At 38.6% G+C, this 16,988-nt stretch overlaps 1 protein-coding gene across 1 annotated transcript in view; it reads left to right on the top strand.

Annotated features, from left to right (window-relative positions):
• Window positions 1–16,988, top strand: part of LOC122428206 (transmembrane protease serine 11F-like) — an 89,426-nt gene that overhangs the window by 58,939 nt on the left and 13,499 nt on the right. The window contains exons 5-8 of the mRNA XM_043448044.1: window positions 7,645–7,709; window positions 9,568–9,731; window positions 12,245–12,283; window positions 15,063–15,264. Coding sequence (XP_043303979.1) covers window positions 7,645–7,709; window positions 9,568–9,731; window positions 12,245–12,283; window positions 15,063–15,264 — 470 coding nt within the window. The remainder of the gene's footprint in view (window positions 1–7,644; window positions 7,710–9,567; window positions 9,732–12,244; window positions 12,284–15,062; window positions 15,265–16,988) is intronic.

Below are 16,988 nucleotides of genomic sequence, written 5' to 3'. Positions count from 1 at the left end.
AATTTTTCAGTGCTCAGCTTTCTTTACAGTCCAACTCACATTCATACCTGACCACTGGAAAAACCAGAGCCTTGACCAGATGGAACTTTGTTGGCAAAGTAATGTCTCTGCTTTTTAATATGCTGTCTAGGTTGGTCATAACTTTCCTTCCAAGGAGTAAGCATCTTTTAATTTCATGGCTGCAGTCACCATCCACAGTGATTTTGGAGCCCCCAAAAATAAAGTCTGACACTGTTTCCACTGTCTCCCCATCTATTTCCCATGAGGTGATGGGACCGGATGCCATGATCTTAGTTTTCTGAATGTTGAGCTTTAAGCCAACTTTTTCACTCTCCTTTTCCACATTCATCAAGAGGTTTTTTAGTTCCTCTTCACTCTCTGCCATAAGGGTGGTGTCATCTGCATATCTGTAGCCTCTAGTAATCTATTCTTAGGTTTCAGTTCAGTTCAGTCGCTCAGTAGTGTCCAACTCTTTGCAACCCCATAGACTGCAGCTCAATAGGCCTCCATGTCCATCACCAACTCCCAGAGTTTACCCAAACTCATGCCCACTGAGTCAGTGATGCCATCCAACCATCTCATCCTCAGTCACACCCTTCTCTTCCTGCCCTCAATCTTTCCCAGCACCAGCGTCTTTTCCAGTGAGTCAGCTCTTCAAATCAGGTGGACAAAGTATTGGAGTTTCAGCTTCAACATCAGTCCTTCCAATGAACACTCAGGACTGATCTCTTTTAGGATGGACTGGTTGGATCTCCTTGCAGTCCAGAGGGCTCTCAAGAGTCTTCTCCAACACCACAGTTCAAAAGAATCAACTCCTCAGTGCTCAGTTTTCTTTATAGTCCAACTCTCACATCCATACATGACCACTGGAAAAACCGTAGCCTTGACTAGGTGGACCTTCATTGGCAAAGTAATATCTCTGCTTTTTAATATGCAGTCTAGGTTGGTCATAACTTTCTTTCCAAGGAGAAAGTGTCTTTTAATTTCATAGCTGCAGTCACCATCTGCAGTGATTTTGGAGCCCCAAAAAATAAAGTCTGCCACTGTTTCCACTGTTTCCCTGTCTATTTGCCATGAAGTGATGGGACCGGATGCCATGATCTTAGTTTTCTAAATGTTGAACATTAAGCCAACTTTTTCACTCTCCTCTTTCACTTTCATCAAGCAGCTCTTTAGTTCTTCTTGACTTTCTGCCATAAGGGTGGTGTCATCTGCATATCTGAGGTTATTGATATATCTCCCGGCAATCTTGAATCCAGCTTTTGCTTCTTCCAGCCCAGCATTTCTCATGATGTACTCTGCATATAAGTTAAATAAGCAGGGTGACAATAAACAGCCTTGAGGTACTCCTTTTCCTATTTGTAACCAGTCTATTGTTGCATGTCCCGTTCTAACTATTTCTTCCTGACTTGCATACAGATTTCTGAAGAGGCAGGTCAGGTGGTAGGGTATTCCCGTCTCTTTCAGAATTTTCCACAATTTGTGGTAATCCATACAGTCAAAGGCTTTGGTATAGTCAATAAAGCAGAAGTAGAGATTTTTCTGGAACTCCCTTGCTTTTTGATGATCCAGCAGATGCTGGCAATTTGATCTCTGGTTCCTCTACCTTTTCTAAAACCAGCTTGAACATCTGAAGTTCACGGTCACATATTGTTGAAGTCTGGCTTGGAGAATTTTGAGCATTACTTTACTAGCGTGTAAGATGAGTACAATTGTGCAGTAGTTTGAGCATTCTTTGGCATTGCCTTTCTTTGGGATTGGAATGAAAACTGACCTTTTCCAGTCCTGTGGCCACTGCTGAGTTTTCCAAATTTGCTGGTATATTGAGTGCAGCACTTTCACTGCATCATCTTTTAGGATTTGAAATAGCTCAACAGGAAGCCCATCGCCTCCGCTAGCTTTGTTCATAGTGATGCTTCCTTTGATGTTGACTTCACATCCCAGGATATCTGGCTCTCAGTGAGTGATCACACCATCGTGATTATCTGGGTCATGAAGATCTTTTTTGTACAGTTCTTCTGTGTATTCTTGCCGCATCTTCTTAATATCTTTTGGTTCTGTTAGGTCCATACCTTTTCTGTCCTTTATTTGGCCCATCTTTGCATAAAATGTTCCCTTGGTATCTCTGATTTTCTTGACAAGATCTCTAGTCTCTCCCATTCTGTTGTTTTCCTCTATTTCTTTGCACTGACCACTAAGGAAGGCTTTCTGATCTCTCCTTGCTATTCTTTGGAACTCTGCATTCAAATGGGAATATCTTTCCTTTTCTCCTTTGTTTTTTGCTTCTCTTCTTTTCACAGTTTTTTGTGAAAAAACTGTGCCTCCTCAGACAACCATTTTGCTTTTTTGAATTTCTTTTTCTTGGGGATGTTCTTGATCCCTGTCTCCTGTACAATGTCATGAACCTCCGTCCATAGTTCATCAGGCACTCTATCTATCAGATCTAGTCCCTTAAATCTATTTCTCACTTCCACTGTATAGTCATAAGGGATTTGACTTAGGTCATCCCTCAATGGTCTAGTGGTTTTCCGAACTTTCTTCAATTTAAGTCTGAATTTGGAAATAAGAAGTTCATGATCTGAGCAACAGTCAGCTCCAGGTCTTGTTTTGTTGACTGTATAGAGCGTCTACATCTTTGACTGCAAAGAATATAATCAATTTGATTTTGGTGTCGACAATCTGGTGATGTCCATGTGTAGAAGAGTCTTCTCTTGTGTTGTTGGAAGAGGGTGTTTGCTATGACCAGTGTGTTCTCTTGGCAAAACTCTGTTAGCCTTTGATCTGTTTCATTTTGTACTCCAAGGCCAAATTTGTCTGTTACTCCAGGTGTTTCTTGACTTCCTACTTTGCATTCCAGTCCCCTATAATGAAAAGGATATCTTCTTTGGGGTATTAGTTCTAAAAGGTCTTGTAGGTCTTCATAGAACCATTCAGCTTCAGCTTCTGCAACATTACTGGTCTGGGCATAGACTTGTATTACCCTGATATTGAATGGTTTGCCCTGAAAACAAACAGAGATCATTTACTTGTGGACGTGACTGGTAATGGACACAAGGTCCGATGCTATAAAGAGCAATCTTGCACAGGAACCTGGAATGTTAGGTCCATGAATTAAAGCAAATTGTAAGTGGTCAAACAGGAGATGGCCAGAGTGAACGTTGACATTTTAGGAATCAGGAAACTCAAATGGACTGGACTGGGTGAATTTAACTCAGATGACCATTATATATACTACTGTGGGCAAGAATCCCTTAGAAGAAATGGAGTAGTAATCATAGTCAATAAAAGAGGTCAAAATGCAGTGCTTGGATGCAATCTCAAAAACGACAGAATGATCTCTGTTAGTTTCCAAGCCAAACCATTCTTAGGTTTAGACCATTAAAAAAAGGATACAATTAATTTTTGTAATTTGGACTAAATATATAATTTACTTATATATGCTGAGCTCCCAGTAGATAAATATAAACATAGATTTAACTTCTCCAGAAATTGGTTACAACAATGATTAAGTGTCCAAAAAGAAGTGGTTCCCTTAGCCCTGTTAAACTAGAAGCAGAAAAGAAGCTAATTCCTAGGAGATTATCTTTTATTAGGTTTAGATTCAGAAAATAAAAGATGCTTTGAGGACTTCTTTAAGGGCTTCCTGCCCCCAAACCTTTCCCCCCACCAACCTGAAAGTCTGTCATCAGGCATATAAGTAACTTGGGGTTGTCAATGTCACCTAATGCTTAAGAATACAAGATCTTGAGCTAGATATCCTGGGTTCACATGGCAGAACAACCACTTCCAATGCCACCTTAGACAATTAAGTGTCTTGAGCTTCAGTTTTTTGTCCTGTAAAATGAGACTGATGAGAATAGAGAAAATAGTCTCCTCATAAGGCTGTATGAAGTTGACTGAGTTGGTCCAACACCTACCATGTAGTATGGACTTAATACATGTAAGTTATTATTAGTGGTTACACCAATAGTGTACTATACCAGAATCTACTCATTTTTTAAATAGAGATTGACTCCTCAAGGGACCATGATCTTATTAACATCACACTTTAGTTCAAATAGATTCTTAGTAATTTCTTACACTCTGATATGACAGAATCCTGATCCATTCCTACAGTGCCATTATGTACACAGTTCAGAATTTCAGAGTCCATTTATATTAAAGTGCTAAAGATCTTAAGGGCTTCCCAGGTAACCCAGTGGTAAAGAATCTGCCTGCCAAAGCAGGATGCAGGAGATGTGGGTTTGATCCCTGGGTCGGGAAGATCCCCTGAAGAAGGGAATGGCTACTCACTCCAGGATTCTTGCCTGGGGAAGTCCATGGACAGATGAGCATAGGCTATGATCCATAAGGTCACAAAAGAGTTAGCATGACTGAGCATGCACACACGCATGCAGAGATCATAACACCACATTTCTCCTTGTTCCTCAAGAAATGAAAATGAAATGTATTCTGAAAAGCTTAGTGAATCATAAGTGACATAAGTCAGAGCTGTTCCAAACCCCTGGAATGACCACTTATGAAGGGGGTGGGGGTCACTACTGGGGTCTCCTGGTTCCTTGCTTTAGATTCCCATAGAGTTCTACTTACCCTTGGCAACATGATTTGCAGATAAAGAAAAACAACCATGTTATTATCTTCTCTCCTTTATGGTATTCTTGATCTTTCATTCATTTTCTCATTTATTCATTCATTTATTTAATCCATCAAACATACATTGAGCATTTACTGTGGACCAGGCATTGTGTCAAATACTGAACATACAGTCCAGAGTGGGAAAGACAATTGTAAACCAGTGTGATAGTTGCTACAATAGACTCATGTGCAAGATGTTGGGGTGGCTTCAGTTCAGTTCAGTTCAGTCACTCAGTCGTGTCCAACTCTTTGCAAGCCCATGGACTGCAGCACACCAGGCCTCCCTGTCCATAACCAACTCCTGGAGTTCACCCAAACCCATGTCCATCGAGTCGGTGATGCCATCCAACCATCTCATCCTCTGTCATCCCCTTCTCCTTCTCAATCTTTACCAGCATCAGCGTCTTTTCAAATGAGTCAGCTCTTCGCATCAGGTGGCCAAAGCATTGGTGTTTCAGCTTCAGCATCAGTCCTTCCAATGAACACTCAGGACTGATCTCCTTTAGGATGGACTGGTTGGATCTCCTTGCAGTCCAAGGGACTCTCAAGAGTCTTCTCCAATACCACAGGTCAAAAGCATCAATTCTTTGACACTCAGCTTTCTTTATAGTCCATCTCTCACATCCATACATGACTACTGGAAAAACCATAGCCTGGACTAGATGGACCTTTGTTGGCAAAGTAATGTCTCTGCTTTTTAATATGCTGTTTAGGTTGGTCATAAATTTCCTTCCAAGGAGTAAGCATCTTTTAATTTCATGGCTGCAATCACCCTCTGCAGTGATTTTGGAGCCCAAAAAAATAAAGTCTGCCACTGTTTCCACTGTTTCCCCATCTATTTGCCATGAAAAGGAGAATTTAATTTTGTTTGAGGAAGACAAGTGAAAGACAAGTTAGTTGTCACTGGAGAATACCATAATTGTCATTGAAGAAACTTACTTGAAAAAAAAATGTGTACTGAAGGAAGAGGGAAATGAATGTGCAAAATTGTAAAGGTGTGAACCAGGCCAGCGAGATTAGGGAAGAACAGGTAATAGATAAGATGATAGGGGTAGGATCAAAAAGGCCCATGATATGCAGATGATACCACTCTAATGGCAGAATGGAAAGAAGAACTAAAGAATTTCTTGATGAGGATAAAAGAGGGTAATGAGAAAGCTGGCTTAAAATTCAACATTCAAAAAAAGTAAGATCATGGCATGCAGTCCCATAACTTTCTGGCAATCAGATGGAGAAAAAATGGAAACAGTAACAGTCTTTATTTTCTTGGACCCCAAAAATCACTGTGGATGGTGACTGCATCCATAAAACTAGAATTTGCTTGCTCCTTGGAAGAAAAGCTATGACAAACCTAGACACTGTATTAAAAAGCAGAGACATCACTTTGCTCACAAAAGTCCGTATAATCAAAGCTATGGTTCTTCCAGTAGTTACATACAGATGTAAGAGTTGGGCCATAAAGATGGCTGAGGGCCAAAGAATTGATGCTTTTGAACTGTAGTGCTAGAGAAGACTCTTGAGAGTCCCTTGGACTGCAAGGAGATCAAATCAGTCAACCCCAAAGAAAATTAACCCTGAATATTCATTGGAAGGATTGATGCTGAAGCTGAAGCTCCAATAATTTGGCCAACTGATGCGAAGAACTGACTCATTAGAGAAGATCCTGATGCTGGGAAAGATTGAAGGCAGAGGGCGAAGGGGACAACAGAGGATGAGATGGTTGGATGGTATCACCAACTCAAGGGACATGAGTCTGAGTAAACTCTGGGAGATAGTGAAGAACAGAGAAGCCTGGCATGCTGCAGTCCATGGGGTCTCAAAGAATCAGATACAATTGAGTGACTAAATAGCAACAACAACAAGGCCCATGAAGGTTTAAGATTGTGGAGCTCATGCTAAGAGACACTGGGTTTCAAGCAGTAGTATAATATACTCAGACTTGTGCTTTAGAGACTTCATCCTGGCTGCTGGTGTGTTGGGCAACAAGTAGGGGAGGAAAGACAGAGCTGAACCACATAAAGGTGTCAGTGAGGGGACCACTGCAAAAGCTTGGACACAAGTTTTGAAGGAGCTGATTTTAGACCACAGCAGTGGGATGGAAGGAAGAGAGGGAGATTCACTATTTAACAAGGTAAAATCTACTGAGCACTGTTATTAATTTAGAGGAATCAAGGAGAAGGAAGAATCTACTGGGCGAGGGAACCAATATTCCCTCTTCCCAAACAGGGCAAGATTTACCATGGAACTGGGCCTTACATAAGCTTACATTGTCCTGCAATTTGTGAATTTTGACTTTCACTCTGGTGGTTTTCTTTTAATCTTTTCAGGCAGTGCCTCAATACTCTTTTGGGAATCAGGTACCTTTAGGAGATAATTTCACGGAAAATCCAAAATCCTTCAATGGTTCCGACTCAAAAAGCCAAGTAATAAAATGCTGACAGTATGAAGTGTGATGAAATCTAGACCTGCCAAAGAGATGATTAACAAGTGAGAGTGTCAGAGTCACATGACAGATGTTGATACATATTATGTCAAATGCTGTCATAAGGGACATTCATGTGAGAAATGAGCAAATTGATATCAATAGTAGACTAGAATGCCATATTGGAGAATGAGGCAAATATATGGTAGGTTTTCTTAAAAGTGACGAACGCTGCCTTGAAAAATAGCACCAGTAGTTTAAATTATTTGACCATCAAAATGAACATTATGAATAGTGTTTAGTATATCAGACAATGTGTGATATGTGGTATACATTGTTTCCTTTAATCCTCAAAACGACTCTACAATGTACATAATTCTGTTACATCATTTTACTGCAGAATCAAGCTATTATGATAAGATTGTTCAGTTTTACAAGGACTGGAACTTGGTTGAAGTCTTACCACTGCAGATAGCCAGTTCACAAGTCTGGGAAAACTGGCATCCTTAACTTTTCCATAAGTCTCTAGATAAGATGAGGAATACCACTTTTCTTAGGATTAACACTTTAAATTTTTTTCTATTCAGATGTCTAGGATATTTCAACATTCTGGAGAGGGTCGGTTTATCAAATCTCATGTTATCAAATTAAGGTATGTAAACTTGGCTTGGGGCTTCCCAGGTGGCAGCACTGGTAAAGAATCTGCCTGTCAATGAAGGAGATGCAGGAGACATGGTTTCAATCCCTGGGTTGGAAAGATTCCCCTGAAGGAGGGCATGGCAACTCACTCTGGTATTCTTGCCTGGAGAATCCCATGGACAGAGGAGCCTGGTGGGCTATAGTCCTAGGCTCTCAAAGAGTTGGACCCCACTGAAGAGACTTAGCACATAAAGGCCAGCCCTTTTTGATTATCCTCACTTTAAGCCTACCCAAAAATCAGACTATGATTTTCTCTTCAATAAGGTTTCTCCTTGAATGCTCCTGCATTATTTTATTTCTAATGCCTTTTCACTCTTTGTTCTGATAAAAGGCAATATATATAAATTGAAGATATATATTATCAGAGACTAAAATAAGTTACTGGAATTTATCCTGAATATATTTTAATAGAATGTCCAAAAAGCTTGGCATTTACTAGAATAATATATCCTGTTTTCTATCAATTTTGATAAAAATTGATGAAATTTTAAAAATTTTATTGTGGATATCAATCAGTATACACACATACATATTTATACACATGAGCTTCAGAGGTGGTGCAGTGATAAAGAATCCACCTGCAAGGCAGGACACTCAGATTTGATCCCTGAGTTGGGAAGATCCCCTGAAGAAGGAAATGGCAACCTACTCCAGTATTCTGGCCTGGAAAATTCCATGAACAGAGGAGCCTGGCAGGCTATAGACCACGGGATTGCAAAGACTCAGACACAACTTAGTAGCTAAACAACATATAAATCTACATATTAATATATATACACACATATAATAACATGCATATACATATATGTATGTATGTACACATATATATTTGTAATACTTATTTACTTCACTTCTTGATGGTAATTATACATATGGTCAGGAGCCCATGTGTTTTCTATCCCTTTTCCCCTTTCTACTCTCCCTTCTTCCTTTATTTTTTATATATTTCAAATTAAATTTCTTCTCAAAATGTAACTAGAGGGTTTCTAGACCTCTACACATTATTGTAAATTTTTATATTTGAACTTATCAAATGATCTCCTTTTATAATTGCTTTCTTTAACCATCCATCTTTCAAACTCACATTAACTGACTACTAAGCCCCAAAATACCAATGGCTTAACACAGTAAAGATCTATTTAATTTCCATGGTACATACAGTCCAAACAGAAGTGGCAGAAGTGGATGTAGGAATGATTGGGACTGTGGAATGGACTTGCCCACTGACTCTCTGGTTGGCAAATAAGCGGAGTGAAAGCATGGAGGATGGCACAGGAGGTCTTCCAGGGCCAGGTCTGGGAGCAGGGCACATCATTTCTCCCCACATTTCACTGTCTAGGATTCACTAAAGAGTTTCAATAAACTGCAAGGAAGGCTAGGAAATGAAATCTAGCTCTTGCTTAGAAGACAAAGCTTAGAAGAAGGGTTTGGTGAATACAAAGCATTGTCTTTGCCACACCGCAACTGAGGAATAATGACCTTGGTTACAACTTGGTTCAGAATCCCTTCAAAAGCAAATCATTTAAGTGCATGTGTAAAGCATGATTTCATGAACCTCTCCTCCTCCCACAACCTCCTCTTTTTGAAGTTCAAAAAGGTTATAAAACTAAAATTATCTCACAGCTAGATGAGTCTTTTTTCCAGCTATTTATCTTAGCCGGTATTCCTAGAGATAATTTAAAAATCTGATATGCACACATGCCACTCACTATGTTTCTTTAAATCTAGTGTGAATCGTAATGTGTAAAAATAGTTCCTGGTTACAGAACTGACTTTATTATGATTACCTTTATCTGCTTTTTCCTCTTTAGTCCAGATCAAAATGGTATGAACATTCTTATGGTGCTTGTGTTTCGATTCCCATCTACTGATAGTGCTGAGCAAGTCAGGAAAAAAATTGAAAGGATTCTATATCAAAGTCTGAAGAGAGAACCAATGCCTTTTACTATACATAAACCATCATTTGCACTCACATGTAAGTCCTTTTACCATCTTTCTGGTTCCCTCCCTTCACAATCCTCTTTTTATTTTTCATAAGAATTCAGGTCAATGTATTCTCTCATTTCAAGAATTCACCCTTGATGAATGTATGTCAGAGTGGATTAAAACTAAAATAAAAATTTGCTATGAGGTTAAGTCCAGTTTTATGATTTTTTTTTCATATTTAACTTGGGCATCCCTATGGGTTTTTAATTCACCCCGTATATGAATTTTCATGTTGGATCTTTTCAAAAGCATGAAAGGGTAGACATTAATTGCATCGTTTTAAGAAAATTAGACTCATGGAAGGTGTCAGACATGGGACCTGCAAGCGTTAGCGGGGGATGCAGGGGGTAATAAAGCATAGGTATCGTGACTGCCAGAGGCCAGTTCTGGGGATTAGCTTCCATAGTATCAAAGAAACAGAATCTTTACGAAGGTTGAAGCCTGTTGGAAAAAACATTAACATGAACCATAAAGAGGTTCTCCCTAGCTTATTTCCAATTTAAAACAATTTCTTAGTCATCTCCTCACAGATTCCTCACAATATAAACTCAGGAAAGTTGCCATTTCATTTTCCCCCAAAAGTAGAAAAAAATGGAGCTCAAAAAGGTTATGGAAGTAAAACCAAAACTGCCTTACAGCCAGCTGGAATCCAAACTGAGAGACATTTCTGTTTTTCTGTACCAGCACAAAATTAGAGAAAGTAAAATAATGTATTTCAAATTAGACTACAAGTGCCGAGATCAGGGACTGTGTCTTTTTATTTTCTTATTCCTCCCCCTGAACTCTAGCATATGTCTCACAGGCATTAGGTATTCCAACTCTGTTCATTGTTTCTAATTATTTCCAAGTGCGGTTGCTTCTGATTTAATACTAAAAATAAGGCTTGTCCTTTAGATCTTGAATCTTTTCCCCTCCCAACAACTATGAATTTAAAAAACAGATTGTCTAAAGTTAATTTCTCTGTTGTTAAAAAAGTCAGGAAAATCCTTTAAATACATTTTGATAGAATCTCCATGCACACTAGTGATACCTTCTTCATCGAGTAATTAGAAATGATGAAGAATATGGTATCCACCTTTATTTTTAAATCAATTATATTCCAAAAAAAAAAAAGACATTTTCCAGCACTCTGTAAATGGCAATCTCAAACTAAATCTCAACTCCTGGTAATATAATTGTGCCTAACACATGATTATACAAGCTAAAGTAAAATATCCACCATAAATTAGAATTGTAGAGTTTCTTATTTTACTACTTTAAAAATCATTTTTCAGCCTTCCTGGTCATGTATACTGACTTTTTATTATAAAGATTGTTTTAATATTAAATGATATTCTATGACCATCCTTGATAACCAAAATTCTACCACATACATTTTCTTCTGCTACATATAAAGCTCACATTAAATAAAGAGAAGTAAAATGTCCAGGAGACTTCCAATAGGATTTGGGGCTCACATTCCTCTTATGGGAAAGTCAGTATTCCTGAGGAAAATATGATATATTTTCCTCCTTTCTAACAAATAAACAAAACAAATACCAAATCACCCCAATCAAATGAAACTGACTATAAAGGCACACTAAGATAAGTTTGTATGGAGAAGGCAATGGCACCCCATTCCAGTACTCTTGCCTGGAAAATCCCATGGACGGAGGAGCCTGGTAGGCTGCGGTCCATGGGGTCATTAAGAGTCAGACATGACTGAGCGACTTCACTCTCACTTTTCACCTTCATGCATTGGAAAAGGAAATGGCAACCCACTCCAGTGTTCTTGCCTGGAGAATCCCAGGGACAGGGGAGCCTTGTGGGCTGCCATCTATGGGGTCGCACAGAGTCAGACACGACTGATGTGACTTAGCAGCAGCAGCAAGATAAGTTTGAAGGGGAAAAGGTGTCACAGAAGGGAGACATAAAGTGGAGGGAGAGATAGGGGGCTGGCTGTATACAAGAGACCTTCCTGCCTTAGGACCTGCTGACTTCCATCGTATTCTATGCGAGAGTCGTCCTCAGTGAGAGAAGCCACAACCTGCAGTGACCGAGTTCCCACCCTTTGTAGGCAAAGGCCTGGGAATTGGTCTGTGAGGGACCTGGGATGCCTATCAACCTGGCTTCCAGGCATATGCCTAACACACAGAAGCTAGTCCAAATGCTACAGTGAACACCAGATGTGATGGGAATAGAGGTTGTTTCCCTTAGTTTTACTGGAGCTCCCAAAGAAAGCACTCATAGGCATTTATCCTAATCATTCTTTCCTAATTTCCTAATTTCTGTTTTTTGGTTTCTTAGCAAAAATCAGAAAACAAAATGCTACCTTTTTAGAGTAAAATTATACATTTTGAACCAAATCAGAGTAGAGGGTTATTTATATATTTCTTGGTTACAAAGAAATATCTTACATGGTTTCTTTGGGCAATAAGCATTTTATAGTAACCATTTGAACAAAATCACATGAAAATAGGAATATACACTTCCACCAACTAATTCATGTTTTGTTTATTCCAGCTATCGACAACAAAAAGATGAGGAATCTTCTCAACAGTCGTAAGTACCAAAACCCGTGATTAACTATTTCATAGCAAAGATAATTAATAAAAGCCGAGAAAGTTACAAGTAGACTTTACCACATTCTTTTATGAGGTATAACTGATATAGCATTGTATTAGTTTTGAACGTACAATGTATAATTATTTGATATCTGTATGTATTTCAAAATGATCATAACAGTAATACCAAGCTCTTTTTTCTGTTTGTAAACCACTTAATTTTTTTATTATGTTTTATTATTGTCGACATTTTAAGACATTTGAATTTATACATTTATGCCAAATACAATTTTTAGTATTTTGACTTACATAATGTGGTAAAAAATTACATAGTATTCTTGATATTATATACATAACATATGGAGCTATATTTCTAACATCTTGCATGCATGTGTGCTAAGTTCCATTAGTCATGTCCAACTCTTTGTGACCCTATGGCCCATAGCCCGCCAGGTTCCTCTGTCCATGTGATTCTCCATACAAGAATACTGAAGTGAGTTACCATGCCCTTCCCCAGGAGATCTTCCTGACCCAGGGATGAAACCTGCATCTCTTATGTCTCTTGCATTGGCAGGTGGATTCTTTACCACTAGCGCCACCTGGGAAGACCAACTTCACATTTTACTTATCACTAATCTTTACATGGACTTCCCAGGTGACTCAGAGGTAAAGAATCCACCTGCTAATGCAGGAGATACAGGAGATACAGGGTCGATACCTGGTTCGGGAAGATCCCCTTGAGGAGGAAATGGCAAACCATTCCAGTATTCTTGCCTGGATAATCCCTTGGACAGAGGAGCTGGCGAGCTGCAGTCCATGAGGTTGCAAAGAGTCAGACATGACTGAGCACCGGTACAAACTTTATATACTCTATTAATAATCTCTTTCAAAACAATATGTTCCATTTTATCCCAACAGTCACAGTCATTTACCCATCACTAAAGTCTCTTGCTTGGTTGTTGTTCAGTCACTAAACCATGTCTGATTCTTTGTGACCCAAAGGACTGAAGCATGCCAGGCTTCTTTGTCCTTCACTATCGCCTGGACTTTGCTCAGATTTGTGTCTATTGAGTCAGTGATGCTATCTAACCATCTAATCCTCTGATTCTTCTTTTGCCTTCAATCTTTCCCAGCATCAGGGTCTTTTCCAGTGAGTCAGCTCTTCATGCCAGATGCCCAAAGTATCAGAACTTCAGCTTCAGGATCAAAGTCTCTTATACTTTTACTATTTCCTTTTCTTGAGTCTTGATTTAGATTCACCTTTTTGCTTGCTAAACTGTATCTTTAAGTTATTTTTCAATAAGACAACTACATAGATGGTGTATTTTTGAGAGGTTGCATATATCGGAATCTCTTTCCATTGCCTTTATCTTAATGTTTTATAGGATTCTTGGATCATAAATTTTCTCAAATAACTGTACACATATCATTCCACTTTCTTCTAGTGTTTTGCTATAGAGCAGAAAGGTAGGAAATCACAATATCAGTGGCTTTGTCAGAATTTTTGGTTTCTCCACACAGTTCTGATTCAAAGAAATAGGTTGGGCAGTCCAAGAAGTTGTTTTTTAAATCAACCCACTGAATACTGAAGTTACTGAAAATTACCTCCAGAATGTATATATTTTTTCTTATCTTTCCTTAATTTTTGGTGATTTTGTTCCTTTTGCCTTTGAGTAATACCATAGAATCAAATTTTTCATCTTCATTCTGAGGATAATAACATCTAATAACATAGAGAGATAACAGAGTTGTTAAAATTAGGGCAAGTGTATGTAACACTATGTACAGGATCTGGATCATAACTAGTAGATATTATTTTTATTATTATTACCTTCACATTTACTTTTAGGGGAAACTGGGAGAGGAAGCATTAGCCTCTACTGATGTGGCACCATATTAATGGAGAAACTCTACGTGTTCAATTTTATGGTCACCTTAAGCTTAAGCTATTTAACCTTGAGGGAATTATGATAAATTTATAAACATGATTTCAGGCACTATTTTTTTAATCTGTTTCTGGATAAAACTTCTTTTTTAAAAAGTGCATTGTTAATAAAAATATAAACAATAATTAACAGGCACATTAATAAAGTATACTAATACACTTTCAGGTATTATTTAGGGTTGAAGTCTAACCAACTGAGAATTTGTTATCAGGGAATCAGAATGTGTTAAAAAAAAAAAAAACTAGTCTTTTTAAATTTTGGAAAAACAAGATAGTCCTTAATATTTAAGATGGTTAAAATTCAGGGCTTTTCAAAGACAATGTACAGATTTATGTCAAGTCAGAATCATGGCTGACATTCAGTGTTGCACTCTCTCAGTAGTAAGAATATAAATTTCGACATAGATCCTTCTAATCATTCCAATATCCAACTCTGTCTCTTGCCAACTGTGTTACCTCCAGTAATTTATGTTCTATTTCCCCCAGCTGAGTTTTCTCATTTGAAAAGTATTTTGCTACACATGTATTGAAAACTCTCAGCAGAGGATCCACAGATTTTTATGCTCTTAAATTATCTATTGACTTATCTATTTATATGCTCCGTATAGAGGCAGAAGTTAATTCTGGTTTGGATGCCTTGAAATGTTGGTAAATATTTCTTTTGAACCTCTCTGAGAATGGTAGCACCCCTATAGAATAACCCCAGAGACCGAGTGCTAGAAATAGGTTAAAAAGCAGCAGGTTTAATGGACCGTCTAAGCATCGGCACCCAATGCAAATCAGGATATGCTTTTTCCCCCTCGTTTTAAGGTAACACTTCTTTCTGTGACAGGCTGTGGAATAAGGATGACACCTTCATTCATGCCATTACCAGCATTTGCGTCTACTGAAAGAATTATCCAAGGAAGTGAAGCAGCTCTGGAAGGGGAGTGGCCATGGCAGGCCAGCCTCCAGCTCATAGGGGCTGGCCATCAGTGTGGGGCCAGCCTCATCAGTAACACGTGGCTACTCACGGCCGCTCACTGCTTCCGCAGGTAAGTTTATTAGCGCTCTTGTGAGTCTTGCTTACTCAGTTATTAATTACCATCAATTTAGTGCCTGGGAAGAGTCCAAGCTCACCAAATTATCCTCTATTCCACTCTGCATGGACGCTATCCCCTAAATGCATTATGGCTGCTCCAGGCCCCAGTCGAACTCATCCCCTCACCCTTCTCTCAATACATATCATGTTTGGTTTGGTAACCAAACCAAAGAGCCATTCTTGTAGCTCATACCATCTGTTTCCTTGTATGTAGCATCGTGAAAGTATGCGATCTTTTTCTACTACATCATAAATTATTTTAAAGACTGTTATACTTGTACAAATTTAAACTCTTCTGCATATTTAAGGAGAATTCAGCCACTTTCACTTTTAAAACATTATTTCATTTATCCTCCAACTATCAACATCCACCACCACTTATAGGGAAAAAAAATCAAAGGTATCATTTTTGAAGCTCTTCTTTCCAATTATCCAAGAACCATGTGGGCTGGTAAAGAATCCACCTGCAATGCAGGAGACCTGGGTTGGATCCCTGAGTTGGGAAGATCCCCTGGAGAACGGAAAGGCTACCCACTCCAGTATTCTGGCCTGGAAAATTCCAAAGACTGTATAATCCGTGGGGTCACAAAGAGTCAGACATGACTTAGCAACTTTCACTTCATTTTATGTGGGCTTTTCTGGACTAGAGAGTTGTGTGGGATGGTGGGAGAGATCTACCAACCTATATCACTGCCCTCACAGTGTGGAAGATGGGTCATATAAAACCTGAAAAGAGCTCTCTGCTTGGGCTTTCAGTTGTAACTCTTAACACTCAGCTATGTCACTTCACATACACAGACATGCACAGTCACGCTATTGCCCAAGATCAGGGACACACTGTCTTTTTTCCCTGAGGTTTTAACATCAGGGTACAGAGAATTTTTCCTTTTAAACCCTCAAAAAACAAAAGCTCTGAATAAAGTCCTGGCCAACGACACTGTTCACACCCCTTTTCAGAAGAAACTACTCTTGGTGAGTCTAGGTGGTGCTTGGTCAAACTTCTAAGGGTAACACCCAAATTGTTCTAAGATGCCTACACCTTTATTTATGGAGCAGATGTGTAATGAGAATGACCTAATGGATTTAAGGTGATTGTCACTGTCTCATGAAAAAAGAGAAAAGGGACTCACATGTACATATTTACAACCTCAGTAATATCATCATGCTTAGGTAAACTTGAGTCTCACTAACTTTTCAAGGCTTTCTGATTTTTTCATGCTCATATAGTCCTCCATTTTTCCATACATTTTTTAAAAATTTATAACTGATATTTGCTTACATAAATTAAAAAGAAATAAGCTCAGAATGTAAAGTCTTTAACTATGTAGTGAAGAATACAAGCTATATAGATTGAGATACGGGTTCTAGCAGGTCCAGTTTCATTTCTCTGTATGGGCAGACATATAGAGGGACTGGCCATTGAGTTTGATAAAACAGAAATAACTGGTGGATTTTGATAAAAGAAAGTATGATGATGTGATAGAGGTGAGAATGAATTCAAGAGAGAAAATAAAGATAAGGATTGGATGTAGTGAGTTTAGACCCCACTTTCAAGGAATTTTTTAATGAATGCAAGCAGAGAAATTTGATAAGGTGGCTGTGGATTCTAAAGAGGAATTTTTTTTTCAATATGAGAAATGTGATAGCATATTTTTTGCCAATAATAATAAAGAGCTT

The sequence above is a fragment of the Cervus canadensis genome, chromosome 26 (genome assembly GCF_019320065.1).
Source record: "Cervus canadensis isolate Bull #8, Minnesota chromosome 26, ASM1932006v1, whole genome shotgun sequence".
NCBI lineage: Eukaryota > Metazoa > Chordata > Mammalia > Artiodactyla > Cervidae > Cervus > Cervus canadensis.
The sequence above is the reverse complement of the archived record's forward strand: the minus strand, read 5'-3'. Positions and strand labels throughout refer to the sequence as shown.